The 22895-nt window shown below is 62.1% G+C and overlaps 4 protein-coding genes across 13 annotated transcripts in view; 2 read left to right on the top strand and 2 right to left on the bottom strand.

Annotated features, from left to right (window-relative positions):
• The window catches only part of SPPL2B (signal peptide peptidase like 2B), a 154526-nt gene extending 151278 nt beyond the window's left edge, over positions 1–3248 (bottom strand). For both annotated transcript variants that reach the window (XM_057539836.1, XM_057539837.1), the window contains exon 1: positions 3242–3248. The gene's annotated coding sequence lies outside the window, so the exon portion shown is untranslated. The remainder of the gene's footprint in view (positions 1–3241) is intronic.
• Positions 1–8750, top strand: part of DOT1L (DOT1 like histone lysine methyltransferase) — a 58240-nt gene extending 49490 nt beyond the window's left edge. For 7 of the 8 annotated variants that reach the window (XM_057539826.1, XM_057539828.1, XM_057539830.1 and 4 more), the window contains 4 exons: positions 2174–2238; positions 2623–3552; positions 4256–4871; positions 6345–8750. In XM_057539826.1, coding sequence (XP_057395809.1) covers positions 2174–2238; positions 2623–3552; positions 4256–4836 — 1576 coding nt within the window. In that variant the 3' untranslated portion in view covers positions 4837–4871; positions 6345–8750. The remainder of the gene's footprint in view (positions 1–2173; positions 2239–2622; positions 3553–4255; positions 4872–6344) is intronic. The other variant, XM_057539832.1, reaches the window with a different exon arrangement.
• Positions 8751–9278: 528 nt separating this feature from the next.
• On the bottom strand, positions 9279–12011 carry PLEKHJ1 (pleckstrin homology domain containing J1). Its single transcript, XM_057539842.1, has 6 exons — positions 11492–12011; positions 11317–11384; positions 11076–11142; positions 10085–10175; positions 9945–10008; positions 9279–9858 (listed from the first exon to the last, which is right to left on the bottom strand). The coding sequence occupies exons 1-6, from the start codon at positions 11583–11585 to the stop codon at positions 9793–9795; spliced, it is 450 nt and encodes a 149-aa protein (XP_057395825.1). The 5' UTR covers positions 11586–12011; the 3' UTR covers positions 9279–9792.
• A 132-nt stretch (positions 12012–12143) lies between these two features.
• SF3A2 (splicing factor 3a subunit 2) lies at positions 12144–22887 on the top strand. Of its 2 annotated transcripts, XM_057539840.1 has the most exons (10): positions 12170–12243; positions 15560–15680; positions 17171–17335; positions 18871–18942; positions 19698–19744; positions 19944–20053; positions 21053–21102; positions 21183–21323; positions 21788–21856; positions 21943–22887. In XM_057539840.1, the coding sequence occupies exons 3-10, from the start codon at positions 17210–17212 to the stop codon at positions 22762–22764; spliced, it is 1437 nt and encodes a 478-aa protein (XP_057395823.1). In that variant the 5' UTR covers positions 12170–12243; positions 15560–15680; positions 17171–17209; the 3' UTR covers positions 22765–22887. The 2 variants fall into 2 exon arrangements, with proteins under 2 accessions (XP_057395822.1, XP_057395823.1); XM_057539839.1 differs by lacking the exon at positions 15560–15680 and having other exon boundaries at positions 12144–12243.
• Positions 22888–22895: the final 8 nt, after the last annotated feature.

The raw sequence follows: 22895 nt of genomic DNA, 5'->3' as shown, positions 1-22895 counted from the left end.
TCGGCGCCTGGTGTCCACTCAGCTGACGGTGAAGAGTGCTTGCTTTCTGGTTTGTTTTTTTTTAATAACAGCTTTATTAGGTATAATTCACATACCACACCGTCCGCTTGAAACGTGTGACCCAGTGGTTTTTGACGTATTCGTGGGGTTGTGCAGCCATCACCACTGTCGGTTTTAGAACATTTTCATCGCCACAGAAAGAACCCCTGTACCCTTAAACACTGACTCCCGAGCCCCTCCCCCAGCCCCGGCCCCCACCATCTACTTCCTGTCTCTGTGGATGTGACTCCTCTAGGGACCCTGTGAGTGGGATCAGGCAGCATGTGTCCTTCTGTGTCTGGTTTATTTCACTGAGCGTCGTGTTCTCAGGTTCATCCGTGGTGTAGCAGGTATCAGAACCTCTTTCTTTTTTAAGACTAGTATTCTTCTGTGTGTATATATCACGTTTTGTTTATCCACCGTGTGTCCGTGGACGCTTGGGTTGCTTCATTTTCAGCTGTTGTGAATCATGCTGCTATGAACATTCCTATACTACATGTGTTTTTACTTGAAAATGTGTTTTCAATGTACCCAGTACTTAGGCGTGGAATTGCTGGATCTCGTGTGGCGAGTCTGGGTTTAACGTTTTGAGGAACCACCAGACTTTTCCACGGCAGCTGCCCCATCTCACACTGCTGCCAACCATGCACGAGAGTGCCAGTTTCTCCACATCCTCACCAGCACTTGTTATTTTCTGGGTTTGTTTTTAGTACGGTAGCTATTTCTGCGAGGGTGTGGTGGTGTCACCGTGGTTTTGACCTCATCTCCCTCGTGGCCGACGCTGCTCAGCATCATCTGTTCCTCAGAGAGATGTCTGTTCAGGTCCCGGGCCCACGCTTGAGTCGGGTTGTCTTGTGCTGCTGTTGTTATGTCGTGAGAGTTCTTTAGACGTCTACGTACGGGATCCCTTGTCAGGTACGGGATCTGCAGCTGTGTTCTCCCGTCCTGTGGGTGGTGTGTTCACGCCATTGCTGGTGTCCTTTGAGGCATAGGAGTGTTCAGTGTTGACGAGGCCCCATGTGTCGTGTATCTGTGTTTTCTTTATTATTTTTTTAATTAATTAATTTATTTTTGGCTGCGTTGGGTCTCTGTTACTGCGTGCGGGCTTTCTCTAGTTGCGGCGAGCAGGGGCTACTCTTCATTGAGGTGCACGGGCTTCTCATTGTGGTGGTTTCTCTTGTTGCGGAGCAGGGTCTCTAGGCACGCGGGCTTCAGTAGTTGTGGCATGCAGGCTCAGTAGTTGTGGCACACGGGCTTAGTTGCTTCGCAGCCTGTGGGATCTTCCCGGACCAGGCTTGAACCCGTGACCCCTGCATTGGCAGGTGGATTCTTATCCACTGCGCCACCACGGAAGTCCCTTTGTTTAATTTTATTTAATGCTTAATTTATTTATTTTGGTCACTCGGGTCTTAGTTGTGTCATGTTTAGTTGCGGCATGTGGGATCTTCAGCTGCGGCATGCAGACTTTTAGTTGCGGCATGCGTGTGGGATCGAGTTCCCCCACCAGGGATCGAACCCGGGCCCCCTGCACTGGGGGCACGGAGTCTTACCCGCTGGACCGCCGGGGACGTCCGTGTTTTCTTTAGTTGCCTGTGTTTTCAGTGTCTTGCTGAGTTACTCTTCCACGTACGAAAAGTACGTTGTGCAAGTTCTGGATTCTTTGGCGAGTTCTGTGTCTCTGGAGGTCGTAGTTCTTCAGGACGGTCCACAAAAATCCTGACATGTGAAACACACACTGCTGTGTACTTCGGTGCAGCTATGGGTACAGCTTGCTGGGGAGTTAACGTGTTAGGTGCTGCGCATCCGCCTCTGTGGACGACGCGGTCTCCTAGAGCTTGAGAACACGTTAAGCACGGAGACAGTTCTGTTCGGAACTCGCGGCTGTCTCTGCGTGTTGGGAAACGGCATCCCTGCTCCTCCGCCGGGGCCCGGCTCTCAGCTGTGTCCCCCACCACGGCCGTCATCGTGCCGGCACAGGCGCCACCGCACAGGCATGGGGGCGCGGGGGGGCCCTGACGGGCGGGTCATGCATTGCCGGCTTACCGACCCCGCTGGGCAATTTGGTGTAAACGTATAGCGCTCTGGTGTGCCCGTGGATTGCCATCATTCATCATCTCTTTTTTTTTCCTGATAGAATTGAAAGAAAAATTGCAACAATCTCCTTAGAAAGCAAATCTCCTCCGAAAACCTTGGAAAATGGTGAGTTCAGTGCTCCTGATGCCTGAGTCCTTGGTGCCCAGCCTCTGAGGAGCCACATGGGGCTTCCAGAGTGGTCCCTGGGCGGTGTGGGTGCTGCCCGGCCTCCTGGCCCCTTTCCCTGCGGACGTGGCAGGCGCTCTGGATGCTGCCTGGGTAGATCGGGCACGTGTGGTGCTCTGTGCTGACACGCCGGCCCTCCCGCACAAGCAGCCCTGCTCCCTGAGCTTCTCCCACGGCCCCACTCTCACCAGGTCAGCCCCGTCCTCCGCCAAGGGGGCTTGTCTTGGGGGCGGGGGTCATTCCGAGCCGGTGGGGGTCTGGTCCCCGCAGCTTCCGCTCTGCCCCACCCGGCCCAGGCCTCACAGCTGCTGCCTCTCCTGGCAGGTGGCGGCCTGGCGGGAAGGAAGGTGCCGGCCAGTGAGCCGGTCAACAGCAGCAAGTGGAAGTCCACCTTCTCGCCCATCTCCGACCTTGGCCTGGCCAAGGCAGCCGACAGCCCGCTGCAGGCCGCCTCCGCTCTGAGCCACAACTCCCTGTTCGCTTTCCGGCCCGGCCTGGAGGAACCTGGCGCGGCTGACGCCAAGCTGGCTGCCCACCCCAGGAAGAGCTTCCCAGGCGCGCTGCCGGGAGCGGGCGGGCTGAGCCCCAGCAGCCATCCCGCCAGCGGCTTCGCCCTGGGCGGGGGCCTGGCAGCCGACCTCAGTTTACACAGCTTCAGCGATGGTGCTTCTCTCTCCCACAAGGCCCCCGAGGCGGCCGGCCTGGGCGCCCCCCTGAGCTTTCCCGGCCCGCGGGGCAAGGAGGGCGGCGCCGCAGAGCCCGGCCCCTTCGTGAACAAGAGGCAGCTGGACGGACTGGCCCCAAAGGGCGAGGGTGGCCCGCCTGTGTGCGGGCCCGCGGACAAGGCCTCAGCGACGCACGGCAAGGCGGGCAAGGGCCGTGACCGCGAGCCCGACGTCAAGAACGGCCACAACCTCTTCATGGCCGCCGCTGCCGCTGCTGCCGCCGCCGCCGCCGCGCCCCCCGGGGGCCTCCTCAGCGGCCCGGGCCTTGCCCCGGCGGCGTCCTCGGCAGGGGGCACGGCCCCGTCCGCCCAGACCCACCGCCCCTTCCTGGGCGCCTTCGCCCCCGGCCCGCAGTTCGCGCTGGGCCCCATGTCCCTGCAGGCCAACCTGGGCCCGTCCGTGCTGCAGTCCCTGTTCAGCTCCGTGCCCGCCGCCGGCCTGGTGCACGTCTCAACCGCTGCCACCAGACTGACCAACTCGCACGCCATGGGCAGCTTCTCCTCCGGGGTGGCCGGCGGTGCAGTCGGAGGTAGGCAGCGCCCTCCGGCCGCGCGGGACCCGCTGGGGGACGGGCCGCGGGCCGCACGCTGTCACCGGCGCCCTCCAGGACCGCTGGGTTTAACCACCGCTGTTTGCAGGTTCCCTTCCAGGGCCCCCTGAGGGGGGAGAGGCTGTGCCCGCGTGTCCCCTTGGGTCTACTTTGCACCCGTCACCTCGTTCCTTTTCGCGAAACGCAGACGTGACTGTCGTGTGGGCAGAGCGCTCAGGCGTGAGTCGGCCTGTGCCAGGCTCTCTGGTCTGACGGCGTCCCTCTCGCTCTCGGGAGCTGGCGCCAGACGGGGCTCTCTCCTTCCTCCCCGCGGAGGTCACCTGTCAGGCCTGACGCGGCCCGGACTCCGGGCAGCCTTGGGGCCGGTGCTGGGGAAGAGCCAAGGGCCGCGGCGCCCGCCACACACACCGTGGCGCGTGCGGGGTGGAGAGGAGCGCAGGGAGCCACAGCCGGCCCCTTACTGGGCACGGGCGCCGGGGCTGGGCTGGGGAGGGGCGGGGAGCCGTCCTGCAGGTAATCCTAGCGCCTGCGCTCCCGCTGCCTGCGCTTCGCCCTCACCTGTGCCGCTCGCACGCGGAGCTGGAGCTGCAGCCGCCGTCGGCTTCCCCTTCTCCGCGCGCCTTCCTTGGCTTGGCTGGCGATGCCCGCCTGTTGAAGCTGGGTTTTTCTCTCCTGTTTGCAGGTGCCTTTAACCACGCGGTGCCTCCCGCCTCCGCTCATCCGTTTGGAGCCAGTTTCGGCAGTGGGGCTGCATGTCGCAGCGCCACGCTGAGCCTAACCCCGCTGCAGGCGGTGGCCAGCACCCCGGCCTCTTCCTTTCAGGCCCCGTCCCCTGCGGAGCCGAGGCCGCCCCCGCCCCCTCCGCACCTGGGCCGGCCCCCTCTGGGGCAGCCCGCCCTCCACGCCCCCCCCCCTCCTAACGCCGCCTTGCCTCCGCCCCCCGCGCTGCTCCCGGCTAACTCTGAGCCCGTGCTCCTGCAGAACCTCGCGTCCCTCCCAGCTAACCAAGCTTTCTTACCTGCCTCCTCTGCTGCCTCTGTGCCGCCTGCTAACGCCTCTCTGTCCATCAAGCTCGCCTCACTTCCGCACAAGGTGTCCCGCCCCTCCTTCACGGTGCACCACCCGCCCCTGCCCGGGCTGGCCCTGGCCCAGGCCGCGCCCGTGATCCCGCAGGCCAGCTCCACGGGGCCGCCCGCCGTGTGGGTTTCCCTTGGCATGCCACCTCCGTATGCCGCGCGCCTTGCGGGGGTTAAGCCGCGATAAAGACCTTGCTTAGCTAGCAGTTCGTATTCTGTAAGGTAAGGCTAGAGCTCGACCAGGCGGCCCATATGAGAACCTGAACTGACCTTCCTTTGCAGAGAGCAGGCGGGCCCGCGGGGCTCCATGGAGGGGCCCGGGGGCCAAGGCTGCTCTCCTGCGGCCGGGAGTTGCGAAGGCAAAGAGCCAGGGAGGCAAGGGAACCCGGGCGGCGAGAGCAGAGCGAGGGAGGGTGTGGCTGGCCCCCCGCACTTCCGCCGCTGCTGGTGGGCCCTCCCACCAGGTCACCGAGGGAGGGGGCCAGGAGGAGTCAGTCAGGGCTGGCGTCCTGGCCGGGTGGAGCCCAGCTCGAGCTTGCCGCCGCCCTAGGCTTGGCATCTGCAGCAGCCGGGGACCTGGGCAGCCCTGGCATGGGGTCATGGGGGCAGCTCAGGATCCCAGCTTGGCCTTGTGTGCGCTCGTGGGCCCCTCAGCCCGTTTCCATAAACGCGCCTTATGTAGGGTTTGGGGGGAGCTCAACGCGTTTAAGGCCCCAGGTACACGGCAGGCCTTCGGGACGTGGGGGTCACATCTGTTGGGCTCCTTCGCTAGAGGGCCTGCCTGCAGGGGCCGATGGGCAGCAGGGCGAGTGTGGCGCCAGCCCCACAGGCAGGAATGCCGGGCGGGTGGTGGGGCTCTGTAGTTGTGGCCGAGGCCCGGCTCCTCCGGCCCCCGTGGCGCACGGCCTGGCCTGTGCCTTTCAGACCGTCCGTGTGGGGTCAGCGGAGGCAAGCGTAGGAAGGGCCCGCTTTCGGGAGCTGGACGGGGCAGGTGCCTGCGAGGCCTCCAGGGAGGGTCCTGGGCCCCGGTGCAGCTGGCCCGGCCACTGCTGGTGCCGCGTCCACATCCCCCTGGGGCCAGGACTGGAGCGGGGGGTCCGCCTGCCGTCCTTGGCTGTCTGTCGTGTTTTTAAGTGGAAACAGATGGGAGGCCGCTGGAGTCTGACGGGCTCCTGGTCAGGGTGCAGGTCAGCAGACAGCCCTACCCGAGGCCTGGGGATGGGCTGTGCCTCGGTTGTTGGAAAAGCCCAGAAGGTAGGGCGGCTCAGCCTGCAGTGGCCTCGCGCCGTCAGAGGAGCTTGGAGAGGGCAGACGTGGACATGCACTGGGAGGTCTGGGGCCAGGCCCACGGTGGACGCTGCCTGCCTGCCATCCTGGCCGCGCCGGCCTCACTCCTGGCATGTGCAGGCTTGTCCTGGAGCGCTGCCCAGTGTGGGGACCGGGGAGGGTCTCCTGGGGAGGAGGGGAAGCCAGGACCCAGCCAGCGCCCCACACGCACTGGAAGGGCCCGGGGACAGGACCTCCTGCCTCTGACGGGGCCCAGGGGCGTGGCTCAGGGTGCTGCCACCACCACGTCTGCCGTCTGTCGTCCGTCCGTCTGTAGGCGGCTCTGGCGCCCTGGCCTGGGGGTGCGACGGGCTCGTCTGGACGCGAAGCTAACGCTATGCTGCCTTTCCTCCCGCGCCGTGTCCGCAGGTAACTAGGATTTCTACCTCAACCGCGAGACTATGCAAGGATGGGGTGGGCTGGCGGCGCGGGCCCCCCCGCAGGACGGCGAGGACGGACGGAGGCCAGAGGACAGGCTCTACTGTGAATCAGCGCCGCGCAGAGCTGCGGAGACGGCGCGCTGGGGCCTGGCTCCAGCCTGTACTGTCGATAGTTTTAGATAAAGTATTTATCGTTTTTTAAAAAGTATAAACAATTTTGACTTATTTTATTCCACCGAAGTCGTGAAGGCAACCTATCGAGAGATGTAGATACTATATATATGAGAGAATATATGTAAAGACATCGCCGAAGGACCGGCCCACCGCGGAGACGCCGCCAGCTGGCCCGGTGCTATCTCGTCGCCAGGCTCGCGCCTCCACGTGCTCTTGGTGCTGACTCTCGAGGTTGACCACGCCAACGCCAGGCCCTAGCGCCTGGCGTGTTCATTCCCGCCGCTCTTCCCATACCAAAGGCGGCGTCTCCGGTGGAGGCCCGCCCCGCCATCACTGTGAACGGCCTCGGCTCAGCCCTCGGGATGGCGCCTTTGGCATCGGAACGGCGGTCCTGCGCGGCAAGGCTGCGGTGGCGGAGCCTCGAGGAGGGGACCCGTTCTCAGTGGTGCTTGTGAGGAGGGTCTGGTACCCGACTCTGCTGCCTGCCTGGCTGGCTCGCTCGTGTGACAGGTGCATTTGTACGTCTCCGCTCGCCCTGGGCTCCCGCCGCAGCCCCCCGCTGCAGGATCGGCTCCTGTGGTGGCCGGGGCCGCAGGCGGGTTAGTCGTGGGTGCCTGCTGTGTCTACAGGGGAGTCACGCTGACAGGTGACAGTATTTTATAGAGAGGTGATGAAAATTTATAAATTTCATAGACGGACTTCATTTATTTTTAGACTGTATGACGAATACACAGTAAACTAAAGAGAAAAGGAAGAAAGGAAAGTGGGAGGAAACCCTCCCATCTGTTCTAGTGCACAGCGGCGCTGGCCCAGGGCCCGCCTGCCCACCCCACTGGGGTGACACCCGCCCCATCTGAGCAGCCACGGTGGTGCTTGGGAAGGGATGCGCTGGGGGTGGCCGGGCAGGAGGGCTGCTCCCTGAGGCTCCGAGATGGCCGGTAGGGCTCTTGGTCCCTCGAGCACAGCACCTGTGACCGGTCCTGGGCCCCTGGGTGGAGCAATGTTGTCTGTGTGCCTCCCAAGAAGCTCTCAGTCCCCCGAAAGGGCCGACATCGGCCAAAGGTGCTGACAGCGGGCCTGGACCCAAGGTTGGGTGCCCCAGCGAGGGCTGAGCGTGGGCAGTCGGAGCCCCATCCTCAGGTGCTTGACCCCCAGGTGGCACCCATCAAGGAGCGCGGGAGGGGGGCCTCTGTGTGGCGGCCTAATGTGAGCCTTCCCCGGCCTGGCCAACTCCACACACCCTCCAGAGGTGGACGCCACGGGCCCTCTGCCTGCCCGCGAGCAGGGTCAGTGTGGTGGCCGAGGCCCAGCTCCGCTTCCTGACCCCCGGGACGCAGGCCACAAGGGTCAGAGCGGGCCAGTGCGCTGCCTGCAGCCCCCTCTACACCGTGCGGGGCAGCAATCAGGCTAGAGACGGAGCCTTCCTCCTATGACCGCCCACCCTGCCCCCTTCCCCCAGGTCGGTGCTCTCGGTGCACGATGGTGCTGTCCTGACCCCCGACCCCCGGCCTCTCCAAGAGGCTCCCCTCCCCGTGTCAGGAACACAGGGCTCCCGAGAAAGCTGCGGCGCTGCCAGCGGAGCCCCCATCTGAACAAAGGACACTGTACAAAACACTGCGTCACTTCAGGAGGACGACCGCGCCGCGTCTGTCCTCTGCACGCACACGCAGGCACCAGGGGACGGACGACCCGCGCGGGGTCTGCCCCACAGCGGGGCCCAGCTCGGCCTCTCCACACCCACCCTCCGGTCCCAGCCTGAGCGCCGTCGCTGCCGCCAGCCACAGGAGTAGGGCGCCGACTGGCATGCGTGGAGAGCGGCCCCGCGGGAGCCCCACCGCTGCTGCCGACGCGGGCGCTCCAGGTCTGACGGCTGCCGTCGCTTTGCTCAGGAAAACCTAACAACTAGGACAGCCTCCGGTCAGGGGATGCGTCCTCTGTTCACCTATGAATTGTGACCTATTTAAGAACCCCCCCCCCCACCCTTATTTATCCTGCCAGCCAGCCCGTCTACAGTTAGGACTGTTTGTTCTCATTCACACATCCATCCACGCTGGCTCTCGCATCCCTGCCTTGGTTTGTAATGCAGACGGGCTTTGCTTTCTTGTTCTGGTAGCCTGTGTTTCAGTTGGGGCGCTGGCTCCACTCCCTCTTCCCAAGGGAACCCCACTGCACTGCGTTTCCATCTCTAGACGCTGTAATAAAATACCTGTTTTCACTTGAACCTGGTCTGGTGGCAGTGTTTCTTCCCGACCGTGACACGGCAAGGTCCTGGAGCGCAGAGAGTCCCGGGCCGTGATCACCATCCCCAATTGGGGAGGACGGTCACTCCCAGCAGAAGCCCCACCTGCTCCGGAAGGCAGGCCCTGTGACCACAGCAGACAATGAGCCCCACCTCAGGGAGGCCCAGCCCCTCCTCGAGGGCCGACACCTGACTAGGTCAGGCACACCCAGGGTGGGCCTCCTTCTCGACTAACTGACTAACTGAAACCAACTGCTTGGGTATTTTTCACAACACCAACAAAACCCTTCCCGAAGTCCCGCCTGCACTCAGAGGGAGGCCTGTGAGCCCCAGAGGCCCTGTGGGCTGGACCCCAGCCTCCCTACCTTTCCTGCCTCTGGGTTCCAGGCCTCCTCTCCTCTGTTCCTACTGGGCACTTAAACCTTGAACCTGGGCAGGGCCTCACTTCCCTCAGGACCCCGCTGTGACTCTGCGGGACCGGCCCCTCTCTGCATTCACTGCACCGCCATCCCGTGTGAAAAAGAGGTACCTTTATTTGAACAGAACAAACTGGCCACCTCAAAGGCGCACCTTCCAGCTCTGCCCAGAGGCGTCCAGCCGGGGCCTGCCCCTTCAGCAGGAGAATTCACAGCGGCCCCAGCATGGGCCCATGCCCTTCACAGCATCACCTAATGTTGTACATTCAGCCTGCACGGGGCAGGAGAGTTGCATCAGCCTCAGGCACCTGCCAGGCCTGGATGGACGCACCCAAGGGGCCGGGCACAGCTCCTGGGAGGGGACACCTGTCCCCTGGCAGCAGCATGTGGCACTGAGGTGCCAAACCAGTCCAGTGGGTCCCAGTGCATCCAGAAGGGGCTTGCTGGGTTGTTTCTTCAAAAAGGCAGGCCCTGTGGGCCCTGGGGCTTTTAAAATCTTTAAACCAAGACACCTCCCACGGCAAATCCAGGCTTGGCCAGGAAACCCGGGACCCAGGGAGGGTTCATCCAGCCCCCAGCAGGAAAGCTGAGGAGCCCCACACCCAGACTCATGCCTTCAGGCCACTCAGCTGGAACCTGGCCTCCTCCGATATGCCGAACTGCTCCAGGGGATCCTGTGTGGGTGGACGATGGGGGGGGGGGAATGGCATGAGCCTGGGCCCAGAAGACCCCCACCTCCCACCCCTGCACCCATGCGCACCTTGCCAGTCATCTTCTGGATCTCGTTCCTGTAGAAGATGAGGCTCCTCCGCATGAACTCGTAACTGGGGAGGAGGGTGGTGTGAGTCCACAGGGCCTGCCCCGCCCCTGCCCCAGGCCCCCAAGGCGGCCGCAGCCCACCTGGCTCGACGCAGAGCAGTCATCCACTCCTGACATTGCTCCTCACTGCAGCACTCAAAGTGATACTTCCTCTCTGGGTCCTCTAGGAAGCCTGCGGAGGGAGTAGCCCCCATCTGTCCCCACTCGCTCCCACCTCCCCCCAACCCAGCCCTCAACTTCCTCTTGCCATTGTCCACGACTGTCCCCTTTCCAGCCCCGGCCCGCCTGGGCCCACTGCTTCCCACCAGCTGGGTGTCAGTTGAACTGTGTCCCCCAAAAGATGTATGTTCGAGTCTTAAAACATGAGACATTTCCCAGGACTATGAATCTATCTGGATGTGGAATCACTGCAGGTCTAAGTAGTTACAAGCAGTTAAGCTGAGGTCACGCTGCACTAGGGTGAGCCTCTAATCCAACAGAACTGGTGTTCTTAAGAAAAGTGAAACCTGGACACGACCACACAGTGGAGAAGATCCCATGAAAAGGAAGGCAGAGATGGAGTGACAACGGTCGCCAACGACCCCCCAGAAGCCGGGAGAGAGATCATGGAGGCAGATTCTCCTTCAGAAGGAACCAGCCATGCCAACACTCTTGATGTCACACTTCTTGCCCCCCAGAACTGGGAGAAATAAATTTCTGCTGTTTAAGCCCCCCATTCTGTGGCACTCTTCTTGCAGCCTCCCCAGGAGACTAGTTAGAAGTTCCGTCTTCGCCTGCAGACCCCACCCTCTCAAGACGACCCAGTTGAATCCTCCCAGTCCCCCAGCACAGGGCCCTGATCCCAGGAGAAATGAAACAGTTACAGCGAGGCACCCCGAGAGGGCAGCGCTCCCCAACAAGACAAGGGCGGCCTCTGGGGTAGTGCGCTCGGCCTGGGCCCCCACCCGGAGGAGTCAGCGCGAGTGGGGCTGCCCGGGACACTGGACTCAGCCTCTGGGGACTCAGGCGGGGCCGCGCCGGGGTGGAGCGGGGCGGGACGGGGTCAAGTAGCCTCGCCCCAGGCCGCACTCACTGATGGAGAAGCCGCTGGGCTCTTCCTGAGTGACTCTGCAGTGCTCCAGCAGCAGGGCTCCGACGGGCTAGGGACAGACAGGCGCATGGGGGCGGGCGCCGGGAACTTGCCCGCCCCCCGCCCCGCCCCGCCCCGCCCCCAGACCCCGCCCTCCAACTTCGGCCGCCACCCACCCCCCAACTGCGAATCCGGACCCCGACCCTGACCCCAACCCCCGCCCCGGCCCTCCCCGCCGCCCTACCTCCGCCTCGTCCGTCCGGAAGTAGAAGAGGAAGTTGACCACCAGCTTCACCAGCCGCCGTTTCACCACTGCGGGAACAAGGCGGGCTCGCGCGGGTTCCGCGGCTGCCCACCCCCGCCCCCCGGCCGCCTGTCCGCCCGGCCGCCCGCCCGCTCCGGCGCCCCGGGCCGCTCACCGCTGCCCTTCTTGGGGCCCCGCATGCCCAGCTCGGCTGCCATCTCGGCCGGCTGCCGGGACAGCGCCTGCAGCTCCTTCTCGTTATAGCGCATGGCGCCGCTGGGACCCAGAACGCGGAGCGCTGGGCCGCGCCCTCCGGGCCGCCGTCCCCGCTCGCGCCGGTGCCGGCGCCAAAAGAGTCCCAAGGCGCCGTCCCGGAAGCGCAGCCGGAGCTACCACGCCTGCGCGCTCCCGGGCCGCTCAGCCTGTCCTACACCGGCGAGTGGCAGAAGCGTCCCAGGGGCTGCCGGGGCCGAGTAGAGCCCTCGTGGGGCGCACGGGGCAGTAGGCAAGATGGACGGTTGTCATGTAACCAGGCAACAATGTGGACCTGGGGTGGAAACAATAAAGCACCCCCCACGACCGATAGCGCCCCCTACTCAAGGGAAGAGGCGGACGGGAGTGGGAAACGAGAAGCAACTCGCTTTCCCGCGAGAACTGGCTCCGCGCGAGTTTGCCCGACCGAAAGGACATTGAGAGCCGGTGCGCACGCGCGCTTCGGCTTCCGGCCTGCAATCCCTGCTGCCCGCTTTCCTCCAGCCTCCGAAGCGTCTAGCCCGCGCCGCTGGGCGGGCCGCGCATGCGCACACGGAAGACCCCGCCCCGCCTGCCCTCGGAAGTGCTTCCTTAGCCCGCGGCGCGCATGTGCAGAACGGAGTTGGCGCGGCGGCAGAGGTGGCGGCTGAACAGGCGACGGCAGTGCGGCCGCGGGTGAGAGTTAAGAGCCGCGCGGGGCTAGGGCGGTGACCGCGAGGGGCTCCCTGGAGGGGAGTGGGCGAGGGGCGCCTCGGCAGGGGCGTGGGCTGGGGGCGGGCGCCGGCTACCCGTCCGCGCCCGGCGCTGGGCAGGCCCGACCACCCCCCACCCCCGCCCGCTAGGAGCTCCGGCTGCAAAGGCCCTTTGGGTCGGGTTGGGTCAGGTCGGGTCGGGTCGGGTGGCGGCTCCCGTGGTCCGGGGCGCCTTCCCTGCGCCCGGGGACTCCTCCGTTGGCTTGCTGGCTCTGTGGTCCGGGACTCACCTGGATAGGGGTGACGGCGGCCCCAGTTCCAGGCCCACCGAGTAGAAAGGAAGGTCCGGAGGCGGAGCGCCCGGCACCGCGCCCGAGGCCACCAGAGCCCGTTAGTTGGGCCCGTTTTGCAAGCGAAGCCCCGAGGTTAAGTGACTTTCCCGCCTGTCAGTCTAGGTGTCCGTCCTCTTCTCCCTTCTGCCCTTTGGCAGCTCAGAGCGACCGATAGGAGTTTGTAAATAGCGTGAGTTTTTCCGGATGCGTCGGGCGTAGACGTGGTCTCTCGACCTCCTACCGTGATTGCTGAGGTCTTACGTCTGCCTCCCGCCCACCTGCTCCAGCCTCACCCTACACTTCCTGCACGTGGTTGTAGACACTGCTTTAGCCAAGCTGTCGGTTTTCTTTTCTTTTTCTTTTTAGTATTTATTTATTTATTTGGCTGCACCGGGTCTTAGTTGCGGGCCGTGGGATCTTAGTTGCGGCATGCACGTGGGATCTAGTTCCCTGACCAGGGATCCAACCGGGGCCCCCTGCATTGGGAACGCGGAGTCCTAGCCACTGGACTCCCTGTCAGTCTTATTTTCTAGGGCTGAAAATAGTGTCCGCTGCTTAGGCGGGTAGTGTGTTGAGCTGTGCTGCTTTTCTTATACCATTCTCGCTCCTGCCCCCAAAGCTCATTAACTTTTTCACTTTTCCTATTCGCCTGATTTTCTTTGCTTGTTTTTAAACCTTCGTACTGAAAGCGTTTTCACCTCAGACGCCTAGCGGTTGTATTTTCCCACACGTTGAAACAAATGGATGCCTTTTTTCCTTCCCCCGTGGAAACTTCCCTCTCAAAGCTGGCATCCTCCGGCTCCGGTCGGGACTGGAGCCCCACCTTGCAGCTGAGTAGCTGTCCTAGAACCTGCTGTCCGGGCTCCCCTGGGCTGGCTTGTTTTCAGTGTGACCATCTACTCTCCTTCCTTTCTTCCATCAGAGCTCATCAGGTAGCTTTTGAAAAAGTCGACTCATTTGTTTATATTGAGCTCTCGGTTAGCTGAAAACGGCTTTATTTACCCTCACAGTCAGAAGTGTGGGTGTAAAGTTCCAGATCAAAAGCCCCCGGTGGGAATTGTGAAAGCATTGCCTGTCTTAGAAGTTCCGTGCTGTTCTGAAGGGTCTCGTCCCTTTCTGGTTTCCGACCTCTTGTTTCTGATTTTCTTTCTGTCTAGTAGAAACTTTAGGTTTTCATTAGTGCTGTGAAATTTCATGGTCTCTTCGTTTGAGAGTGTTTTTCTTTGTTTTTGTCTGAAGATTAGGTCCTTTCAGTCCTAGGGTATTTTCTTTTATTTCATAGGTCATTCCTTTGATGATATTCTTCACGTTTGTTCTTTTTAGTTGTTATTTTATGTGGGTCTGTAGTTGATTTACAACATCGTGTTAGTTTCAGGCATACAGCAAAGTGATTTATACACATACATGTGTCCACTCTTTTTCAGGTCCTTTTCGCATATAGGTCATTGCAGAGCATTGAGCAGAGTTCCCTGTGTTATGCAGGAGGTCCCTATTGATTATCTTTTTTTTTTTTTTTGAATAAAGTTATTTATTTTATTTATTTATTTTTGGCTGCGTCGGGTCTTCATTGCTGCGCACGGGCTTTCTCTAGTTGTGGCGAGTGGGGTCTACTCTTCGTTGCGGTGTGCGGGCTTCTCTCGTCGTGGCGGCTTCTGTTGTTGCAGAGCACGGGCTCTAGGTGCACAGGCTTCAGTAGTTGTGGCTCACGGGCTCAGTAGTTGTGGCTTGCGGGCTCTAGAGCGCAGGCTCAGTAGTTGTGGTGCACGGGCTTAGCTGCTCCGCGGCATTTGGGATCTTCCTGGTCCAGGGCTCGAACCCATGTCCCCTGCATTGGCAGGGGGATTCTTAACCACTGCACCACCAGGGAAGCCCTGGTTATCTATTTTAAATATAGTAGTGTGTCCACGTTTCGTTCTGTTTTCAGTCCGGGATTTCTAGGTTCTTGCTTTGCTTCTTGTTATTTCGCTATTGTTGTTGTTATTGTTGTTCATTTTTTTGTTCTTCTTTATGAAAGCCTTCTTTGACTCTTACCTTAAAGCGCTTGTATTCATTGTTTTGTCAGGTTCATCACGTTTGCTTTTAAAGGGTTTGTCCTATTTTTTTTAACTTTATCTGTTTATTTAGGCTGCACCTGGTCTTAGTTGTGGCATGCGCACTCATAGTTGCAGCATGTGGGATCTAGTTCCCCGACCAGGGATGGAACCCAGGCCCCCTGCATTGGGAGCGTGGAGTCTGACCCACTGGACCACCAGGGAATTCCCAGGGTTCGTCTGGTTTTAATTCACCGTGCTCACCTTTGGCACCTGTTTTAGTTTCACGGTGTGGTAACGTCTCTTGTCATCCATTGACGTTTCCACCAGGTTTTTTTTCTCTGATATACACGTTTCTTTGCATCTGTTTATGTTAAGTTACCAGTCTGCATGGAGAGCAGTGCTTCTCATCTAGTGAGCTCAGTGGGCCTGGCAGAGTGCTGGGGTTTGGGCAGTGCGGGGGGCGCCCCCAAATGTGAGTGTCTGAGAATACTGTCTCTGGTACTCTCCCCAGAAAAGACTCCTGATCTCCCCTGGGCTGGGAGCACCAGCTGGGTCTCCTGCCTGCTGGACACAGACCAGGGAAAGGGGTGTTGCCTGCTGCTCAGCGGGTGGGTTTTTTGTTGTCTTTTTTTTTTTTTTTTTTTTTTTTGGCTGCATTAGGTCTTCGTTGCTGCGCGGGCTTTTCTCTAGTTGCGGCAAGCGGGAGCTACTCTTTGTTGTGGTGCGTGGGCTTCTCATTGCGGTGGCTTCTCCTGTTGCGGAGCAGGGGCTCTAGGTGCACAGGCTACAGTAGTTGCAGCACGCAGGTTCAGTAGTTGTGGCTCACAGGCTCTAGAGTGCAGGCTCAGTAGTTGTGGCGCACGGGCTTAGTTGCTCCGCGGCATGTGGGATCTTCCCAGACCAGGGCTCGAACCCCTGTCCCCTGCATTGGCAGGCGGATTCTTAACCACTGCGCCACGAGGGAAGCCCCAGCCGGTGGGTTTTGATGGACCTTCCTCCTTTTCACCCCGGCCTCATCTCAGTCTCTGATAGGTACTGGCGTTCACTGTAACGTGGTGAGTGATTATTTGTTTGCGTTTGGGTTTCCTGAGCCAGTCAGATCCTCTCCACAGGTGCTTTCGTGACACCTGTGGCACGTACCCCCGGTTAGAACAAGAGCTTGTTCTGGCTGCTTAAGAAGAAACTGGGCTCCCCCCAAACCGATTGGAACTCTTGGCTCTGTTAGTGTTTTGCCTTTACCAGTTGGCGGCTCTGGGTGGACCTGGCGTGAAATAAAAAGTCTAGCCCTGGGATCCTGCAGCCAGCTAGGTCACCGCGCTGGTCACCATATGTGAGGTTTTTGTAAACTCATCAAGTCACACTGCGGGTCGATGGCACAGCTGGCTGGTGCCTGGACTGTTAGTTTCCTGGGGTCGGTGCAGCAAACCACCATAGACCGAGTGGCTTAAACGACCTAAGTTCATGATGCAGTTCTGGAGGTCAGAAGTTCAACGTGAGTCTCACTGAGCTTTATTCCTGCCGGAGGCTCCAGGGGAGCATCGGTTCCCGCCTTTTCCAGCTTCTAGAGGCGCCGCATCCCTGGCTCGCGGCCCCTCCTGCATCCTCACAGCCAGCAGCGCAGCATCTCCCGTCTCTCTCTGCCTCTGACCCCCCCCCCCCGCCTCCCTCTTATAAGGACCCTGGGATGACACTAGGCCCCTTGGGGAATCCAGGGTCCTCCCCATCTCAGGGGCCTTAACCCCACCTGCAAAGTCTTCTCTGCCCCGTGAAGTGACACGTCCAGGAACCCCTGGGATTGAGATAGGGACGTCTTTGGCGGGGGTCATATTCACTCCTGGGCCCCATCCCTGTGAATTTACCCCAACAGAGACAAGATACCAGACACCTGGGGCCAACATTGACCAGTGCAAAAGGGAGTGTAAGATGAGAGAGAGGTATCTGGAGGTTGGGTCTGAGCTGAGCCTGAAGGAGGGTGGGAAACAGTGGCTGGGCTGGAAGAGACATCAAGGGCTCGGGAAAGCCTTCCTCAGCCACGAACGAGCCGTGAACATCTTGTGCGTTAGGCAGTGGGGTGGGGGGGGGGATAGGTTGGTAGATGTGTTCCTTGTTTCCAGCAAATGTACAGTTGAGCCAGAGAAGCAGAATTTAGGGTGCAAAAAGTAAGTGTAAGACAATCAGGGAATTCAGAGGAGGAAGTGAACAGCATGGGCTTGGGCGGTCTGGGGAGGCTTCCTGGAGGAGGTGAGACTAATTAGTGAGAGCTTGGTCTCATTTTGCCCTTTGCCATTTCGGGTCCTTGGGCCTTTGCACTCCTCAGGCTGGGGGGACTTCCTTAGTTCACCCCCAAGGTCACCTGGAGATGCCCTGTTTCTCCTTCTTCCTCGTTTCCATGTGCTTGGCCCATCATGGACCCTCGGCCACTGGAAGAGACTTGGTGAAGCCTGGGCGTGGGGCTGAGGGCGGCGAAAGCGGGGCGGGGGGTGAGGCTGAACCAGGAGGGCGAGGCCTTCTGCATAGCCTCACAGCTGCCCCTTGGCCTCCACAGGTTTCCCCTCTGGTCTGGTAGAGCCCCAGGGTCCTCACCATGGACTTCCAGCATCGCCCCGGAGGCAAGACCGGGAGCGGGGGCGTGGCCTCCTCCTCTGAGAGCAACCGGGACCGCAGGGAACGCCTCCGGCAGCTGGCCCTGGAGACGATCGACATCAACAAGGTACACGCGCCCTCCCACCGCCTGTGCCCACCATGCACCAGGGAGCTTCACCTGGAGTGGCAGCTCTCAGTGTCCACCAGAGGCCGGCTGCTGTTCGTAGCCCCACGTTTGAAGGGTCTGTTACCACAGGAAGCTCTGCTTAACCAGAGGTGTCGGGAGTCGCCAGTGGTGGGGGCCCTGATGGCACCACAGGCAGCGAAGGGCAGCAGCTTATCCGTACAGAGCTGTGGGGAGACAGGCCACCGTCTCGGCCCTGCGGACACGTATGTGGGCCCCCCTGGGTGCTGTGGGGTGTGCAGCAGCATCCCTGCCCTGCCCCCGCGCCAGATGCCAGGAGCTCCCCAGTCACAGCGGCCACAGGTGTCCCCATATGTCGCTCAGTGTCCCTTGGGCGGAATCACCTCCGGTGAGACCCCAGGGTTAGGGATTCCACTGACCCCAGGAGACTGGGTTCCACGACCACCTGACCTCTGTGGTCCTGGGATGCTGCACACATTTCAGTCCACACCTGAGCGGGAGGGAGAGGAGGTGACACAGATGCTGGGGGCCCCCCTGGTGTACACCAGCTGACCATCGGGGGTTTATCCTGGTGTCCAGTGTGAGCAGGGAGCAGACTCAAGATTTTCGCGAATAACTGACTAAGGGTTTGTCAGCGTGGACTTTGACGTGCGGCCGGGCCATTCCCTGGGGGATGGGGGCCGTCACGGGCACTGTGGGGTGTGGAGCAGCACCCTCACCTGCACACTTGATGCCGGGAGCCCCCCAGCTCGTGACAACCACTGACGTCCCCAGACATCGCCCAGTGGCCCCTGGAGGCAGAGTTGCCCTCAATGTGCCCCTTGGTGTCTGGGTCCTCTTAGACTTTGAAATGCCCTGAGGTGTGTCGAGCCCTCACCGTGTGCCGGGCACCCCCAAAGTCCCTCACAGGCCTCGTCTGGGAGGTCAGTTCTGTTACTCTCCCCGTTTTCCAGATGAGGAAACAGAGTTGGGGGTGGGATTGTCATCGCCAATGACGACACGGTCTCTGGGCGGTGGTGTTGGGACCTGAACCCCTGCCGTCTGCTCTGCGCCTCTTGGGTGGTCACCAGTTGGCCCTGGAGTCCCTGCCCCACTCATGGGACGTGCAGAGATGCGGTCCTCTAGGGCCTCGGGTTGGCCCGCTTGCTTCTCCTCTGCCCGCATCTGGCTGTGCTGCGGCACGAGGAGTGCTGGCCTGGTCGGCGACAGAGCCCGGTCCGCGCCGTGGAGATGGATGAGCGGCGGTGCTGTTTCGGCTCTGCTTCCTGGACCCCAGGCTGCCGAGGACGTGGGGCCGGGGCTCCCGGAGGACCCCTCCCCGGAGCTTGCTGCAGGGGCGTGTGGTCAGCCCCAGCCCCACCCAGTGGACTCTGCGGTGCTGCCCTGGGGGCTCCTGCGTGTCCTCTGCCCCCCCTCCCCTGCCGCGAGCGTTTGTCCGGAAGAGAGTGGTGGTCTCTCAGCGCCCGCCAGGGCCCCGGGGCCCCTCCCACCGCGTAACAAGCGTGCTTCCTCCGCAGGACCCGTACTTCATGAAGAACCATCTGGGCTCCTACGAGTGCAAGCTGTGCCTGACGCTGCACAACAATGAGGTGCGGCCCCGCCCCCGCCCCGCCCCTGCCCCGCCCCACCTGCCTGCACAGCGCGCAGCGCTGCTGTGGTCTCGCCGAGTCCTTCCGTCCATTTCCTTCAGTACCGGTGGCACCGTTGCCACAGATGTGTATCTGGGAACGTGGGGACACCCTGGCACGTTCCACGTCAGGATCGGGGTCGTGAAGTCTAGCTGGTGTGGCTCTAGTTTGCGCCTTTGAAGCAGGCGAGAGTCTGATGCTCCCTCGCGCTGGGCCCCTCCCCTGGCACGAGTAGGTCCCTTTGTCCCTTTTCTCGCGTGGAGTACGTGCTTTGTTTCCGGTGTTTCCCAGCCCCAGACGGCAGCACTGAATTGAACAGCCTGATATGGGAGGGTCTCCCCGCGGCAATGGGGCTGCTCATCCTCCAGGGAGGACCGTCCTGGGTATGGTGTCCCCGGGGGTCAGAAACCACCCCACCCCCGCCCCCTAGTTGAGAACCACTGATTGGCGTGTCTCATCCCTGGGGCATCGTGGAGATGGAATCACGGGACATGGTCACTCCCGGGTTTCCCCACCACTTCCAAGCAGTGTCCACAGCCCACACTGCACCCCAGCAGCTGCGAGACTGCCCGCGTCACACCCTCTGGAGGCCCGCCTCACCTCCGGCTTTTGGGGGTCTCGTTCCCCTAGCGCTCGTCTACTCAGCAGCGATCGGGTGCCTACCGGCACCTCCCCGCTCGCTTTGTCCTGAGTTGTGCGTCCCTCTCCCGTTCTAGGGGAGTTACCTCGCGCACACCCAAGGGAAAAAGCATCAGACTAACTTGTGAGTACCTCGCGCCCCTTCCCATGCCCGGCGCTCACCCCCACCAGAGCTGTCACCTCACTTGGCCCCCGTCCCCCCCGACCTCGAAGCTCCAAGGTTGGCTGGGGCAGGGCGGGGGGGTGGCACTCCTGGCACCTGGGCCTGTGGCCTTGGTGGCCTGTGTGGAGGGGCCTCAGCACCATGTCCGTCCTGCCTGCAGGGCCCGGCGAGCAGCCAAGGAGGCCAAGGAGGCCCCCGCCCAGCCGGCGCCAGAGAAGGTCAAGGTGGAGGTGAAGAAGTTCGTGAAGATCGGCCGCCCCGGCTACAAAGGTAAGGGTGCTCTGTGGCCTTGGCGGGCAGCCCCTCACCCACCCACACCCACACCCACACCCACATCATCCGCCTCTGGGGAATGTCTCTACTTCCCGTCAGAGGGCTTCCTTCTCTGGGGGCCGGGACCCACCTTCCCACTGTGAACTTTCACACACGTGCCGGAGGAGGGGCGGGGAGCGTGGTGTCCCGTCCGTGCCTGTCATCATTCTTTATGCTCCTAGCAAAGGTGGGTGAGCTTGTGGGATGCGACCGCGGGCCCTGGTGTGGCTCTTTCCTCTGACCTCGGAACTGGGTGCTGGCTCCTCTTCACCTGAGGATAAAGGAGGGGGAGGGGGAGGGGGAGGGTCTGCGCGTGCAGTAGCGCCTGAGTTACCTGGTTCGGAAAGCCAGTCAAGCTGCCTAGCTGGAGTACAGGGGATACAGAGGACCGTGTTGCCGGGTGGGGGGAAGGCAGGCCACCTGGTAGGTGTCCTGCTAAGGTGGGGACATCCTGCGTGTGGCTGGCGTTTCGGGGCGTGGCGTACAAAGGCCCTGGGGTGGGCCTGCTTGGTGAGCCAGGACAGGGATGGTACCATCCCCCTGGGGAGGCCACCACAGGCTTTTCGGCCAGTTCAGGCCATCTGGCGTCTTCCTGGGTGTAGCGGGGAGACACTGAGCACCCGTGTGGAAAGCAGCCATAGCCGCAGAGCTCTGGCAGTGGGCACCCTCTCCCAGCAGTGGGGGCACAGTCTCGACCCTCACACTCGGTGCTCCCCAGGTCGGGGGGGCGGGCAGTGGGGAGGCCTCCCTCTCACCACCACCCCCACCCGTGTGATCTGGGGCAGATGGCACCTGGGGTGCAGCCCTCCCAGCCCTGGGCGGTGCCCATCCAGCTGCGGATGGCTCTTGTGCTTCCCCAGCCAGGTGACCACCCCCATGCCTGCTCTCCCATTTGTGGGTGGTGTTAGGCCAGCCCCAGGGCCCCTTAGCTGGTCCTGACACCCTCCTGTGTTGCAGTGACCAAGCAGAGGGACACGGAGATGGGTCAGCAGAGCCTCCTCTTCCAGGTGAGCAAAGGCTGGGGACCCAGTCCTGAGGGGAGGGGCTCCCTGAGAGGCAGTGCTGCCACCCGGTCGTGTCCCCACAGATTGACTACCCTGAGATCGCCGAGGGCATCATGCCCCGCCACCGCTTCATGTCCGCCTACGAGCAGAGGATCGAGCCTCCGGACCGGCGCTGGCAGTACCTGCTCATGGCCGCCGAGCCCTACGAGACCATCGCCTTCAAGGTAGCGCAAGCTGGACCCCCGAGGGGTGGGGAGCCGGCCGAGGAGTCTGCTCCATCCAGCCCACTCCAGGATGCCCCTCCTGCCAGGCCCGGGGGCGTCCCTCTGGGCCCTTGCCTCTTGATGGGGTGGCGAAGGGCGAGGCAGCACGAGGGCCGGGGGCTGGGCGTCTGAGGTGGGTGTCCGCCAAGAAGCAGAGACTCCTGATGTGGCCCCAGCAGTAAGGTGTCCCTGCCGCTGGCTGTTCGTGGATTCCGTGACCGGATCTGGTCCCCAGACGGATGTTAATGGGATAGCGTAGCTCACGACTTTCTCGGGGTTGCAGGCTTGCTGAGCAGGGGAGCGAGGACATCAGTCGACTCTGTTACCCCCACGCTAGACCCTGTCCCCTCACAGAAGGGCCTCCTCAGCCGGGCCATCTCGTGGTCCTGAAGGCCCGTCTCTGCCCTCTGCTACACCCCACGCAGGTGCCGAGCAGGGAGATTGATAAGGCTGAAGGCAAGTTTTGGACTCACTGGAACCGGGAAACTAAGCAGGTGAGTCACTGCAGGTCCAGGCAGTTCCTGAACCTTCTCCCAGCCCAAGGCCCAGGGGCCGCACTCAGCCTCTCCTTTTTGTCCAGTTTTTTCTCCAGTTCCACTTTAAGATGGAGAAGCCACCGGCCCCACCGAGCCTCCCCGCCGGGCCTCCTGGGGTGAAGCGACCCCCACCCCCGCTGATGAATGGTTTGCCCCCTCGGCCGCCACTGCCCGAGTCGTTGCCCCCGCCCCCGCCAGGAGGCCTGCCCCTGCCCCCCATGCCGCCCAGTGGGCCTGCGCCCTCGGGACCCCCGGGCCCTCCTCAGCTGCCCCCACCGGCTCCCGGTGTCCACCCCCCAGCACCAGTGGTCCACCCCCCAGCGTCTGGAGTGCACCCCCCAGCTCCTGGGGTCCACCCCCCGGCACCAGTGGTCCACCCACCAGCATCTGGGGTCCACCCCCCTGCTCCAGGGGTCCATCCCCCTGCCCCGGGGGTCCACCCTCCAGCGCCAGGGGTCCACCCTCCAGCCCCTGGTGTCCATCCTCCCCCATCTGCTGGGGTTCACCCCCAGGCCCCGGGGGTGCACCCACCAGCTCCTGCAGTTCACCCCCAGGCCCCGGGGGTGCACCCACCAGCTCCTGCAGTTCACCCCCAGGCCCCAGGGGTCCATCCACCAGCTCCCGGGGTCCACCCACCAGCCCCCGGGATCCACCCCCAGCCTCCTGGGGTCCACCCCCCACCTCCTGGGGTCCACCCATCAGCTCCTGGGGTCCATCCTCCAGCTCCTGGGGTCCATCCCCAGCCTCCTGGAGTTCACCCCTCAAATCCCGGGGTGCACCCCCCGACTCCCATGCCCCCAATGCTGAGACCCCCGCTGCCCTCCGAAGGCCCTGGGAACATTCCTCCCCCTCCCCCTACCAACTGAGAAGCCACCCCTGTCCCAGCAAACCTGGCCTTGTTTTCCTGTGTTACCCCCCTCAGAGTGAAGTTGAGTTTTTTGTACAGGGCTGGGCCGTGTTTCCAGAGCCCATTAAAGAGTCTCTGCTAACCCTGGAG

Source organism: Balaenoptera acutorostrata, chromosome 2 (genome assembly GCF_949987535.1).
Source record: "Balaenoptera acutorostrata chromosome 2, mBalAcu1.1, whole genome shotgun sequence".
Taxonomy (NCBI): Eukaryota; Metazoa; Chordata; class Mammalia; order Artiodactyla; family Balaenopteridae; genus Balaenoptera; species Balaenoptera acutorostrata.
The sequence above is the reverse complement of the archived record's forward strand: the minus strand, read 5'-3'. Positions and strand labels throughout refer to the sequence as shown.